The 16,064-nt window shown below is 29.2% G+C and overlaps 1 protein-coding gene and 1 long non-coding RNA gene across 5 annotated transcripts in view; one reads left to right on the forward strand and one right to left on the reverse strand.

Annotated features, from left to right (window-relative positions):
- The window catches only part of LOC142330220 (corticotropin-releasing factor-binding protein), a 395,376-nt gene that overhangs the window by 44,311 nt on the left and 335,001 nt on the right, over nt 1-16,064 (reverse strand). The window contains exon 6 of the mRNA XM_075375367.1: nt 10,047-10,155. Coding sequence (XP_075231482.1) covers nt 10,047-10,155 — 109 coding nt within the window. The remainder of the gene's footprint in view (nt 1-10,046; nt 10,156-16,064) is intronic.
- The window catches only part of LOC142330221 (uncharacterized), a 373,896-nt gene that overhangs the window by 22,823 nt on the left and 335,009 nt on the right, over nt 1-16,064 (forward strand). The gene's annotated exons all lie outside the window — the stretch shown is intronic.

Raw genomic sequence — 16,064 nt, forward strand, 5'->3', positions numbered from 1 at the left:
GCTTTAAAGTTTAGTAAATTCGTTCGTAATTACTTAGAAGTATAATTTGTCAAGTAACTTTGAATTACTTATGTCTGAATTTCTGTGGGCGACAGAAATTACATCTTTTAAAAATGTCTAATAAAAGTAATCATAAAAAGAACTTTTATTTTCTTTGTTTAAAGAAAATAACAATAAAACAATAATATATAAATTGAATATATATATATATATATATATATATATATATATATATATATATATATTGAATAAGAAAGAGTAATAAAGGGTCGTTTTTTTTTTAAATGTTTAATTTATTCACTTATTAAAGCTCTACAAAGACATAAAAGAATAGTTAGGATGAGTACTGAGTGAAAAATGTGTTTTTTTCTTTAATAACTCAGAATATTGAGGTTGAAAAAATACTTTATACATCTACTTTTAAAGTTTAAAAAATATCCAGTAAAACATAAATACGTTATGATTTTTTTTAAATTTCCACCAAGTCTGAAAAAAAAGGTTTCTTATATTGATTTTTAAAGTTACCTTTAAAAAGAAAAAATGATTAAGGGGAAAACACAAACTTCAAATGTAACTTTTAGATAAATTATTTTCCTGTTATTTGTATCTCCTTTTATCTTCAGAATTGAGCAAATTATAAAAATACAAAAAATTAGTAGTTTTTTTTTTAGAATCGTTCTATTACAGGGGTAGTTAAATCGATTACTAGTTATATGCGTTCTGGTATGCTTTCCTTTTTTTGTTAGTTAGTTTTCATTTTTTCGGATATTGCTTTATTATTTTGTTCTTCTGTTTTGCTATGTTGACCATGTTTTGATTTCGGTTTCTCCTGGAATCTTTGGTTTTTATTTTTTACTATTTTTCTTACTTTGTTTCCGTCTTTAATGGGTTTTATTTTGTTATGATTAGTTCTGCTAAATCTTCTTGAAACCAATTTGAATAATTTTCTGTTTGTTTTTTTAGAATTAAGGGATTCTAAAATTTGTTTTGTAAATTTTTTGTTAATCATTCTAAAGAGATGTCCGTAAAAACTAATTTTTCTTTTTTTCATTGTGTCTGAAAGACTTTCTAATTTATTACACAAATCTTTATTGGGAATATCTTTAAGTTTATCCATTTTGAATTTCGGTATACATTCTCGGTATTTATTTTTCTGTCTTGTTTTTCGTTGACATTATTCATTGGTAGATGAATTTATATAATTTATGTAATTATTCAAGTCCTACGCAAGAACTATCGCATGAAAATAAACAAGAACAAAACAAAAGTAATGAAATGTAGTAGAAATAACAAAGATGGACCACTGAATGTGAAAATAGGAGGAGAAAAGATTATGGAGGTAGAAGAATTTTGTTATTTGGGAAGTAGAATTACTAAAGATGGACGAAGCGGAGCGATATAAAATGCCGAATAGCACAAGCTAAACGAGCCTTCAGTAAGAAATATAATTTGTTTACATCAAAAATTAATTTAAATGTCTGGAAAAGATTTTTGAAAGTGTAATTTTGGAGCGTCGCTTTATATGGAAGTGAAACTTGGATAATCGGAGTATCTGAGAAGAAAAGATTAGAAGCTTTTGAAATGCGTTGCTATAGGAGAATGTTAAAAATCAGACGGATGGATAAAGTGACAAATGAAGAGGTATTGCGGCAAATAGATGAAGAAAGAAGCATTTGGAAAAATATAGTTAAAAGAAGAGACGACTTATAGGCCACATACTAAGGCATCCTGGAATAGTCGTTTTAATATTGGAAGGACAGGTAGAAGGGAAAAATTGTGTAGGCAGGTCACGTTTGGAATATGTAAAACAAATTGTTAGGGATGTAGGATGTAGAGGGTATACTGAAATGAAACGACTAGCACTAGATAGGGAATCTTGGAGAGCTGCATCAAACCAGTCAAATGACTGAAGACAAAAAAAAATTCATTGGTCACTACTAGACTGTGTACAATACTTCTGCTTTTAGACCTTTTTTATGTTTAACTAGTAGACCCGGCAATGCTTCGCTATTGCTAGATTTGAGTATATATATATATATATATATATATATATATATATATATATATATATATATATAATAAATGAAACAGTTGAAAGTTTGATAAAACATGGAACTTCACAAATTTAACCTTTCCTGTTCCCTCTTTCCCCCTTTCTCCTGTCCCTTCACTCTTTTCCTTCCTCCCTTTCATCGTTTTTCCCTTTTATTTGTCTCCCTCTTCCTTTTCCTTTCCCTTTTCTTCCCTTCTTTTCCCGTTTTTCTTTTCCCCATTTTTCAGTTTTCCATTTTTCCTTTTTCCCGCGCGTAAATCAGTCAAGGTGTTTTTTAGTGTATAGCAGACATACATATAACGTTTCATTTTATACATGTAGAAGAAGAAAGTCTGTATATTTGTTTGTTTGTTTCGTAAATATCTCGACACCGGTGCTACTTAGCGGGTATAGTTTTTGCAAAAAATATTTCTTTTCATTCTTTTCACGTAACTAATATATATTCTGATTATGAACCATATCGGATATTAAAAACGATTTTTCGATATATCTCGACCTCAGCTCCGCCTAGCGGGTTCATTTTTTGCAAAAATATATATTTTCACGTAAAAAAATGTATATTTTGAATATGATCCAAATCGGACCACTAGTACAATTTTTCAAAATATCTTGACCCTAGCGCCACGTAGCGGTTCAAACTAATTCAGAAATCTTCGCGAACGTGCCCAAAATAACTCACCAAAGTTTCATCGCAATCGGGTGAACAGTTTAGGAAGGCATAAGAGACATACAGACATTTTTATATATATCGATTTTAATATTCCAAAAGAGTGGTTTTTTATTGTTTGTTAATTTAATTGTTAAGGAGTTAAAGTTTTATTGATTAAATCAATTAAATATTTGATTTTATCACTTGCCTTATTTATACAAGTACGTGAGTATATATATTTTAAATACACGATTATAATATTTTTTTTTAAATATATGCAACAACTTTCTTCTACACAAAGACTTAGATTTTTTTGGGGGGGGAAATCATATATTTTTCATATATAATATTTTACTTTTTGATTTTAGTGGTATTTTATGTATTAACTAAATTAAACGAAGGAAATTTAATTTAAAAAAGAAAAATATTATCAGGTATTATAATCTATCAAATAAATATTAAAAGATATAAAATGTTAAAAAAAATTATTTTTCATAAAAATAACTTTTTATCTTATTTTGAAATACCCATTTAAAACCTTAATAAGGATAAGAATTAAGAAAAACTTAATGTCTTTCCTTGCTTAAGAAAAAAATGAAATAGTTTTTTTCATTATGCTTACTGTAACAGTGCTTTTCTAAAATAAAATTAAGGAAATATTTGATTTCTTGTCTATTTTATTCATTCTCATCATATTCATACTCGATTAATCTTGAACATATAATAATGAAAGAAACCGCGAAATCTAGAAAAAATAATTCTGTAATCTGTTCATTCACATCCTTAATTATAAAGTCAATTAAAATAAAAACCATGGCATAAGAATCATTTTCACTGGTGGGAGAAGAATTAAAAAATACAAAAAGTAATTCGGTTATTGCTTTTTATTGTATAGATTAAAAGAAAAAATCCGAAATTTTATTAATATTAAAAATATTTGTAACATTTTTTGTTAAAATCAGTACTGTTCTAGATATTTGGAAAACAAATTTCCTTTAACAAAATAAAATATTCCGACATTCAGTTAATCAAAAATAATTATTATTGCAGTTGTATTTCATTGTATTTTTTCTTTATTTATTTTATGAAGGTTAAACTAATTGAATAGGAAGTCATATAAATTTACAATCTATAATTAAGTAAAAATGTTTTCCTACGTTATTTATTATGGAAAGAAAATAATAACTTTGATTCATTCACTTTTGTTTACTTTTTGATATATATCCGTATTTGTCTGGTAGGAAATTTGGTTTGTAAATTTTATTTTACGTTTTAAAAAATAAATTACTCCAGTTGTCTTTTGTTAATTTAATTTTTTTTTACACAGAAATATTTTTTTATTAATTTTTTAATTTAAGGCAGTCGTTTGTTGTAATTTTTGACAATAATTTCTATCATTTTATTTTTTCTTTACGCCGAATAACGTTATTGTTAAAAATATTTTTTATCTACATAAATGTACAATCCTTTCTTTAGTTTTTAATATACCCGAGGTTGAATTTATTCAAAACGAAAAAATTAAGAAGTATAAACTAGTAAATTTATTAAATGATAATTCCTTTAAATTTTGTTTACGGGAGGGAATATACTCGTATATTTGATTGGTTAAATGTTCATGCTATCTATATCTTTTTTAAGATAAATATTTTGCTTATCTAATCCTACCTACATCTTATAAAAAGTAACTAAATTTTTTAATTGCGCGAGTCGTATCTTGTCCATTGAGTTGATTGATAGTTTTATATGTATATTGGTAGTACTGACAGTGACGTACTTGTTTATTTTCAGCAAGCTACAACGTTTAGTTTGTGTTTGGCGTGCGAAAAAGCAAGACATACATTACTGTGTTCATCAATCTTTTGTGTAGCGAAATGTCGGATCACAGAAATTTTCCGTTAAAAACGGAATAAAGTGCAGCGAACAGTTTAAAAGGTTAAAAAAGGCCTTTGGCTACGATGATTTGTCACAATCATGTGTTTATGAACGGTAAAAACGCTTTCAGAAAGGCCAAGAAGACATCGAAGATAACGTGAAGGCTGGGCATTGTACCGCGTCAGTTATGGATGAAAATATCGAAAAAGAGATCGTGCTTGCTAATTGCAGAATCACCTTTAGAGAGGTCGATGAAATAGGGATTTCATACGGTTCATGAAAACGATTTTTACTAATGTTTTAAACTTGAAACGAATGACAGCCAATTTTATATTATCATTCTCAGCGATAGTATAAAAAAGATATTTCTAAGATAGGACTAAAGTACTGTGTATGCCGAATGATCAGATTACGTATGATGTCTAACTTATATTGATGTAAAATTTACACAAATATTTTAACTAGCCGTTCCTCGTTCTATTCGTTATTTTCATGGTTGTGAGAGTAATACTGATAAAATCTCTAAACGAATTCATTTGAAATGTGCTATTGTAGCTCTTATATTGTTTAGAAACGTTCTGGATTTAGGAAGGTCACCATTCAACAGTGCTTCAAAAACCTTCAGCGTTTCCTGAATTGGAGATAAATGAGCCTTTCCTGACGCACAACATATCCTTTTTGTTCCTCCTTTCCATTCCCGAGCATGGCAATACGAACACACGTCGGTCAAGGCGCCGATATGTCCACGATTGGCGTACTTAATCTGTACATTACAGCTAAAGTTTTCTATTCTTATGTGACTATTATAGCTTTACAATGACATCAGTATGAAGTCGTGCGGAATTTAATTGAAACTCGCGTTGAAAATTTATTGCACCCGAATCTGGGTGTAACACTGTAGGTTAGCAGCTAATCCAGAATCACGAACTTCAGCTGTTTCCGAGGACCGAGATACTCTCAAACGTTTAGCAAACTTTGAATAATAATAAATGTTAGTTCTCTTTCTTGAAAGCATATGTTTTAACTTTTGACAATCCAATATCGAAACCCAAAATAAACAATCAAAACCCATAAAAGTTTTTTAAATGTATTAATTTAAGCTAATTACAATAATAATAATTTAATAATAATCATATAATAAAATATTTATACAGATCTGAACTCTGCGATCTTTTTCTTTTACCGTGGTAACAGAAATACAGAAATGAAGTAAAATAACTTTTCTTTCTTTAATAAATATTTATAAAGTAATGAAATGTAGTAGAAATAACAAAGATGGACCACTGAATGTGAAAATAGGAGGAGAAAAGATTATGGAGGTAGAAGAATTTTGTTATTTGGGAAGTAGAATTACTAAAGATGGACGAAGCAGGAGCGATATAAAATGCCGAATAGCACAAGCGAAACGAGCCTTCAGTAAGAAATATAATTTGTTTACATCAAAAATTAATTTAAATGTCAGGAAAAGATTTTTGAAAGTATATGTTTGGAATGTCGCTTTATATGGAAGTGAAACTTGGACGATCGGAGTATCTGAGAAGAGAAGATTAGAAGCTTTTGAAATGCGGTGCTATAGGAGAATGTTAAAAATCAGATGGGTGGATAAAGTGACAAATGAAGAGGTATTGGGGCAAATAGATGAAGAAAGAAGTATTTGGAAAAATATAGTTAAAGGAAGAGACAGACTTATAGGCCACATACTAAGGCATTCTGGAATAGTCGCTTTAATATTGGAAGGACAGGTAGAAGGAAAAAATTGTGTAGGCAGGCCACGTTTGGAATATGTAAAACAAATTGTTAGGGATGTAGGATGTAGAGGGTATACTGAAATGAAACGACTAGCACTAGATAGGGAATCTTGGAGAGCTGCATCAAACCAGTCAAATCACTGAAGACAAAAAACATAAAAAATAAATATTTTATTATCTTAACTCCATAAGATATATAGCGATAATTCTAATTCCAGATAATACCAAAGGTTTTAAGGAATAAATTTTATTAAAATTTCTCCAGTTGTTTTTGCCAGATGAGCGCACAGGGACGACTCTAATTATCATTTTATTATGTAAAAAAATTTGAAATCTTATAATAACAATTAAACCACATATACTAACATTTATTAAAATTATATAAATTTTAAACTATTTTTAGAACTTAAAAATATTAACATCTTTTTTGTGGACTCAAAATACATATTCCATTAATAAATCGATTGTTGTAGTTGTATGCTGTTAGTTGTATTTATTGTTATGTGTCCTTATTGTTATGTCTGTCAAACGAACTTTGAATCAATTGTAACCGGGACTTAAAGTTGTCAGTGTAACAATTGAACAAGGTGTAAGGTCTTACGCTGTGTTTGCAGTTTGAAACTATAACAAAGGAAGATGCATTTACTTCATGTGTCAAACTACTATATCTGGTTAAAATCAAAATGCGATTTCTATAATATAAATGTGCCAGAGGAAAATTGAAAATTACATTTGCAAACTAACCATTTACTGTTATTTATTATTTTAGATTAGTTTACTTTTGGCTTCGTTTGCTCTTTAATAATAATTAATCTTTTTAAACTTTTTTAATCGATAGCGATTAATTATGTCATATTTTTATTTACTTGATATTTATGAGATGATGAGATTAAATACCCGAGAATCCCTTTTTCATCATTATTTAAATTTTAAAAGGAATATCTATAAAAAAATTCAGTTTATACGCAAACATAAATAAAAAAAATTCATCTATTAATTCATAACTTAAATAATTTCTAAATAAGAAAGTTTAAAAGAAAAAAATTGTTTATTATTATTAAGATCTACAGAGAAGAAAATATTGTAACAACCAAATTATAATGTAGACCGTTTTAATTTCTATTGTGTAATAACACAATAGATGTAAAGAAAGAGCATAATTTTAAATGGGTTCGATAGACATTTGGATTAAACTAATCATTAAATTATAAAATAATTTATTCTAAACTCATGAAATATTCGTGGAATTAAAAAGCAAACACAAATATCAGCAAATTTTTGAGCTAAATTAATATTTTTGCGTTAATAACCGATAAAAACGAAGAAAAATTTACTGGAAGGTAAAAATGTAATAACTCCATTGATTAAATACGTAATACAATTCTAATTTCACGTTTAGTTATAATGAAATATCAGTAAATCATTTCTTCTTCCCGTGAATTGAACGTGTATGACCTGATGTTTGTTACTATCTCGTAATTTTAATCATGTTTTGCATGTTAGATTTAAGTTATAGATTAAACTAGAAATGGTACCATGTAAATATATCTTCTAACTCCTCTCCTGCTTAAAATAATTATTATTCATTACAAGGTGCTACGAGTAAATTAATTTTATTATTATACATTCATTTTCGTTCATTATTCTGTTATTTATGCTTTTGAAAGGGAAATATGCTAATCTGGATGTGAGGAAATCAAATTAATTTACGTTAATAGAAAAATAAATATATTTATTTCTTTGATTAGTTTTTTTTTTTATTAATCTTTGGGAGTTCCTTTAAAAAAAGCCCGAACGAATTTTTAAGATAGAAAAATGAATTGTGAGATCATATATGCCGCTCACGGAACGGAACGTAAAAGTGGCGGGAGTTTCACAAATACTCCCTTCGAATCGCAGAGCCTGGACAGTGTCCCTTGCTGCTGTATGATTCTGTAATCGGGCGTGTTTAAGGGTTTATTTTAATGACGGGTCTAAAGTTTTAAGTTTTGTTATATTTATGGACGGATTTGTGATTAGCAATATGCCGCTCATAAGTGTAGAACGATATTTGGAAAATTATTTATGTAAACTTATCCTTGGCTTTATATTTATGAATGTACAATCTTTGCTACATGATTGGTCATTTATTCTTAAAAAAAAAAGTATTAATAAAAAAATAATAATATCCACTTTTATATTCTTTGGTGGTTGGGTCTCAATTAACCATACATTTCAGGATTGATTGACCTGAGACTGTACAAGACTAAACCTCATTTACGTTCATACATATCATACTCATTCATCCTCTGAAGTTAATACCTTAACGGTGGTTTCGGAGGCTAAATAGAAAAAAAAAGAGACAACGGTATTTTTTTTTCATTTAACTCAATACATTACTTCAGCTTCCGTGGATAGGGCTTATTATACTCCCATTATCATTTTTAATAAATTACTGAACTATTTGCAAAATCTGACTAATTTCTTATAAATATATTTAAAAGATGTTCTTTAATGGAAAATATTACTCTGTCGATGTGAATTTTTAAATAGTACTACTTTTTTCCTCCGGGGCCACCGTTAATCACTTAATAATACCTCCGGTATTACTTCAGAGGATGAAATGAAATAACAATTTTGTAGCGTGTAAAAATGCCATGTCTGACCGGGATTTTATCCCGGAACCACCGGATGAAAGGCCGAGACTCTACCACTCGTGTCGGCAAAAATCATACTAATTTAAAAAAATAAAATCTGCGTCCAATTCTACGTGTACATAAGTACGCGCTCAATATAATTATCAATAGCAACTTCTGAATTGTAAATTATTTTGTAGTATATTCTTATATTTAATGTAAAAATTATCTTAACATTATTTTATGTGTTTATATTTAAATATGGAATTAAATCAAATTTATTTTTATTTTTTTCTTATAATTTATAATCTGTTTTTTAATGATTTGATCTACACATAATGTATTATTATGTTTCGATCACAGTAAACTATTTATTTATTTATCTGCATAAAAATATCCTGAAATATATTCAAACTGAATACTTTATTAAATAAATATCTCCCATAAAAAAGCATGGTGCGTTTGGTTTGTTCCCTGAATATGCTAACATTTTTATTTTAAATTTTGACACCGTGGCAACAGAAATATAATTAAGTAAAATTATTAATTTTTTTTCTGTAATGAATATCTGTAAAATACTTAATATTGTCACAAACATGGGCATACGAACGCGTCGAGAGTCCAGAAGGCGGAGCCCGCTCTCTAGACGGACGGGCGAGCGAAGCAAATCCTGACCAGCTAGTTACATATCAATAAATAAAAAAATATTTATTTCATTAATAAATTAATGGATCTCAATTAGACAAATTTTTTTTTTTTTTTTTTTATTTAAAGTATGTATTAAATTTTATTTGTGCTATTTTATTAATTTAAGCTAATTTATATACCGGTATTATTTACAATGAGGTATAATTGGTTTTAGAATTAAAGATCAAACAATCATTGTATGACGTACGGGACTTGTGCCTCTTGATATTACGTAGTTCCTCTATTGACAATTAAGTCTCCTGACTCACGGTTCAGTATACATCTATCTGTTCATCTCTAGTCTGTTTGCGGTACCTTTGACACTATATTACATTGGATGTTGTGTACATTTGTAATTAATGTTATTAATTACTACGTGTAATATTACTAATAATGTTGTTCTATCTACGCTTGCTATTTACCTGGTAACGAATCCATGCCGCAGATGGAGTCCACGACTGAAAGTTGTGATAAATCCAGACCTTCTCCTCCACCGAGTTGAACAAAGTCTCCTAGACCTCTTTTTTCACACTAAAAGAAATATTAAAAAAAAAAAAAATAACAAAAAAATTAATGTATTTTTTCTTCAATTTAATTTGCAATAGATATAAGATGTTTTAATACTATATTAACAACAGTCTTGTACAATACATTAAGTAATATTTAATTAATTAACCAAATTATTATATGGAAAAATCAAAACCTTTTATTATATTTAAGGGTTACTCTTATTTGTAAAGTGGATGTGTTATGCCGTGCCTCGAGTTATTGTAAACAACTCTCTGATGTTTATGTCCAAGAGTATGGCCTTGAGCACTGAATCATATAAATAACAGTTTGTTAGTTTGTTTGACTATTATATATCAAGCAAATTTATTTTATGGCGTTTTATTTTCGCTCAATTCAACACATTCCACACTCTCCCGTCACTGAATCGTTCCATTCGTCAGCTCATTTTATAAAACTTCTTTTATTTTTTTGCATTGTGAATTAAATATCTTTTTTTGTCGGGTGTAGTTTTAATCATTACAGTATTTAAAACTTTTAGCGGTTAAAGATACTGAAAATTTTCTATCAATTTGCCGCTTATGTTAAATTATCACAAGAAAATTAAAATAATTTACCTGATTTTCAAGTGTAAAAAATATTTTAAATGTAAATAAAGTAGAAGGAGCGAAATATAAAAAGAAGTGTCAAGTTTTATAAATTATATATATATATATATATATATATGTGTGTGTGTGTGTGTGTGTGTGTGTGTGTGTGTGTGTGTGTGTGTGTGTGTGTGTGTGTGTGTGTGTGTGTGTGTGTGTGTGTGTGAGTGCGTGTGTTAATAATAATAATAATAAGTTACCTATTTTTGTCTAAAAAAGTTGAATAATAAATATGTTACGGTAAATTTGATTAATCCGGTGAATATGCATAATTACCTACCGATGAATTTAATTAATCGCCTCCAATGTTAGAGAATTTAATAAATACGTGTATTTATTAAATAGCAATATATTACAAACATACCGATCATTTTACTTATTCTCCATATTAGCGTATTTTACATATTAAAATAGCAACTCTACTACAATCAATAATTATTGAATATTTTTTTAACCTCCGGGACCAGCGTTAAGTATTGCTTCAGAGTATGAGATGAATGATTTTTAGCGTTTGTGAAAATGTCATGCCCGACCGAGATTCGAACCTAGGACCTCCGGATGAAAGGCCGAACGCTACCACTCGCGCCACGGAGCCCGGCAAATATTAAATGACCGCCATTTTGATAGCCGGAAGAGTGACAATTTTTTAGCCTGTAAAAATGCCATGCCTGACCGGGATTCGAACCCGGGACCTCTGGATGAAAGGCCGAGACGCTACCACTCGCGTCACGGAGGCCGGCGAATTTATTATTTAAATAATCAATATATTACTCTTAATTAGCGAGGGAAGCGAAGGTAGATTATATTTGGTTAGATTTTTTTCTTTTTCCTGTTTAGCTTCCGGTAACTACCGTTTAGATAATTCTTCAGAGGATGAATGAGGATGATATGTATGAGTGTAAATGAAGTGTAGTCTTGTACATTCCCAGTTCGACCATTCCTGAGATGTGTGGTTAATTGAAACCCAACCACCAAAGAACACCGGTATCCACGATTCTAGTATTCAAATTGGTATAAAAGTCAAAATCTCTAAAATCTCAATCATCGGTAAAATTCTCCAATTGGAGGCGATTGAATAGATTCACTGGTAATTACGCAAAATCACCGGATTAATCAAATTTACCGTAACAAATACAAAAATTTCAGAAATGTTAAGTAAAAAATTTTAAAGAGGGCAAGTTGAAAACAAAAAAAAGAAAAAATTACTGTGTTATCTCTTCTCTTTTTAATAAATGGAAAGTAACATTAAAATAATTACATTGTTTTGTTTTACTACAAATGTGATTTGATCTATAAAAAAAAATTACAGGACGATAATGAGATTATGCAAATAATATAGTTTTGTTTACTGCCTTCGAAAAAATATCTTGTGTTGCAGCCTTTTATACAAATTCTTATATTTTTATATTATACTTAAGTATTTCAATAAGCAAATTTTTTCGTTTAATATAAAACAAAATTTCAAAACTGTAATTATTTTACTTTTTGGCATTTTTATAAAAAGCAAAAAAAAATTATGTAATAAATTTATTTGTTATGCATAAATTAAGTTTATAAAAAAATCATTACATATAAATTTTCTGAGTAATAACAGCAACCACCACTTCTGTAGTCAAAGATTAGTTATTTCGTATGATTTAATCTGTTTTACTTATTGCAAATGATGAACATATGCATCTAATCATAAAATTCCTTCTACAACATTAATAGTAATTATTAGGACTAAATGAGAGGTTATTTTAAAGTATATTGAATTAAGGATTAGAAACCCACCGGGTTGGTCTAGTGGTTAACGCGTCTTCCCAAATCAGCTGATTTGGAAGTCGAGAGTTACAGCGTTCAAGTCTAGTAAAGCCAGTTGTTTTTACACGGATTTGAATACTAGATAGTGGATACCAGTGTTCTTTGGTGGTTGGGTTTCAATTAACCACACATCTCAGGAATGGTCGAACTGAGAATGTACAAGACTACACTTCATTTACACTCATACATATTATACTCTGAAGTAATATCTGAACGGTAATTCCCAGAGGTTAAACAGGAAAATGAAAGAAAGGAGTGTGGTGAGAGAAGAGATCATATCCGGGCTGGGGTTAGGCTTACTGAAAATTTTATATGAATAAGGTTTTAAAAAATGGTATTTTGCCTTATATAAAAAAAAAATCATTAAAAATGACTCCAAAATTTAAAAATAGAGAGATTTTAGTCGAAATTTTCAACTTTCTTCAAATTTGGTTTATCTCGTTGAAATTTAAATCCCATACATTTGCTGGTAGAGCATAACAACATCACTGTCAGTTTTTTCTTACAAAGTAAATAGTGTATTGTGTGTGTGTGTGTGTGTGTGTGTGTGTGTGTGTGTGTGTGTGTGTGTGTGTGTGTGTGTGTGTGTGTGTGTGCGTGTTCATTTTTAACATTACATTAACTTACAATGCAATCCTAACTTCCAATCCTGCACTTTTTTGCAGTCCTAAAAATAACAGAATTAAAATATCTTATAAAATTCAATTTTATAATGTACCTTATGAAAAGAATATTACAGTTTAATTTTAGTAGGCTTCCTTTCAAGTACTGTTTAATAGAAGCCTCGATATAATACCTTCATACATGGGGGTTATTCTTTTATTATTATTATTATTATTCTTTTCATATGGTGAAGATCGGAGAAAATTAAATGGACAAAGTAAAAAAAAAGTGACAATGTTTAGTAATAGGAGCTTAATTAGTACTATTTAAAATAGGGAAGCTAACGACCCGGAACATGTAATGAAAGAAGGATTGATTAAGCAGTGATAAAAAGATCTGTAGAATGTTAAGAAGAAAGGCGAGAAAAATTAGAAATCATAAACAGTAAATGTTAGCTAACAGAAAATTCAAAAGTTTAACTAGGAACAGAGGAGAATAGAATGATGCAAGAAACTTGCCTCAGTAGAGATAACTTTTAACCGTTTTATTAATTTCATTGGCTGAAACCGTGTATTTATTTCTTACAAATGTTAATTTAGTAATTTAAAGTACTGCGATACGAAGATAAAGACTGTAAAACGCGACATGCTTTCGAATTAATCCTTACAACTTATCTATTTATGGAATTGTCAGCCTATCCGTTCTTGATTTTAAAGTAAATATACTTCTTAAAAAACAAACAAAAAACATTTATTTATACACAAAAATAAAATCAAGAATGTAAAATTTTAAATTACAAAATATTTGCGAGTACATCGCGGAAGTTATTTATTAAAGTTGTGTGTATAATGTATACGAATCTCATGATAAATTCCAGTCTACTATAAAATTCTTTATCAGAAAAAGGTAGCTTAATCTAAAAACCATTTTAAATAAAATAAATCTGATATATTGTGTTAGTAAATATTTCACTTTAATCTAATGATTCTTTCAGATTTCTTCATTGCATTTTTTAATGTTATAAACAAATATAATTCTGAATTTCCTGATTTTTCATTAAATTCACTTAAATTTCTTCTTCCTATTAAACATTTGCCGACTATATACTATGTCCAATATATTCTATTGTCTGATATAAACAAAAGGATTTGTCTTGATTACTGTTTGCCGTTACCCGTCGTTAACAATTCTCTTAAATGACTGAGGCAAACAGCCGGAGGGTATTTCGTTTGCTGTCGGTTTCTACTCCTTTAGTAACAGTTATATTAATTAGTAGCGATTTATTCACTTTATTATTATTATTCTGTGGTAATACAATTCTCTCTAATGTTTATCTTTAATTATAAATAATTCTAACGCAAGATAAACTGTTATAAAGTTAATTGGCTACATATCACCGTGAAACGGTAAAACTATGTATAAAGTTTTCATTTTCAAAATATTTTATACATAAATATTGTTGCAGCAATTATTTAAATATTTTTGATAAAGTGTTAAAAACGTTGGATAATTTCATTAAAAAGTAATTGAAAGAGTTTGATATATCTACTACTTTAGTTTTTAAATTTTCAACTATTATCAGTTTTAAATAATTTTGAAAAATCGAAAAATTTTTAAGATTTCGTTAAAAAAAATAATTTTTTATACACACTTTTTAAGGTTTTATCTTCGATTTTATGTACTTTTAGAGATCTCTGCTTCATCAAAATTACATTATATGTATTACTAGCATTCCCGTCGCGGCTTTTTTTTTAAAACTCCCCCAAGACGACCAGCGCACGCTAAAAAGCTTAACACAATCGCCTCAGGGTTACATGGCAGCGCAGTCTGTCCTCCCTAGCTCGTCCGAACTCGGACATCACATCGGGGTCTTCCGTGCCTCCTCGAAAATATACTAATCACCTCTTCCGTTGATCAGAATGTTTCCCCACAGCTACCCTTCCCGTCCCTACAATACCTGATCGTCGACACATTTCGCTTGTCCTTCACAATCCCGTCGCGTCTTAACCCCCGTTATATGCACATAGAACTTAAAAATTGGAAATAATTTTTTTGTAATTATGTGTGGGCTGTTGCTGTCAGAGTTATCGTTATTTACAATCCTTGTGTTATTTATTTTGCTCCAAATAATGTCTTTCGAAGTAGGATATTTTCTTGACTAGAATAATCAAAGAAATGTGTAGATCAGCGATTCTCAACCTTTTTAACTCCATGACCCCCAAAAAGTAAACAAATTTTATAATGAATACTTCACAATCTCCCCTAACCAAAACCCAATGAAACCTAGTTAAAATGATTTAGCTGCGATTGTTTACTAAACTATGCAATGATGTGGGCAAAGAGGAAAAATCTCTTCTTTTCCATACAAAAGTCAAATGGTTATGGCGGGTTAAAGTATTATGACCTGGTTATTGGAATTTCGAGATGAATTAATAATATTTTTCCAGGATAAACAAAGGCCATACTCAATATTTTTACAGAATAATGAGGATATGTTGCTGTTGGCTTACGAGTACTGATGTAGTTTTGCACTTGAATGTGAATTTACAAGGACGTGATAAAAACATTTTATTAATGACAGACAAAGTTCATGCTGTCATAAATAAGCCCGATATCTGGATTATTCGCTTTCAAAGCAGACATTTTGATATATTTCCGCTCACTTCCAATTATATTGAGAAAAATTTGGATAAAGATGCTATTATTCACTACAGTTTGGATACCATGAAGATGAATTGACGTTAGCTAAAAATTCAGTTGGTGGAGTATTTCCCGGAAGATAAAAATGATTTCTCGAAGAGATGGTACCTAATCCGTTTAGTGGAAACGTTGTTGCAGCTGCTAAGTTATTTGTTCAGATTGACGACTAGCTCATCGAAA

Source organism: Lycorma delicatula, chromosome 9 (genome assembly GCF_047948215.1).
Source record: "Lycorma delicatula isolate Av1 chromosome 9, ASM4794821v1, whole genome shotgun sequence".
Classification (NCBI taxonomy): Eukaryota; Metazoa; Arthropoda; class Insecta; order Hemiptera; family Fulgoridae; genus Lycorma; species Lycorma delicatula.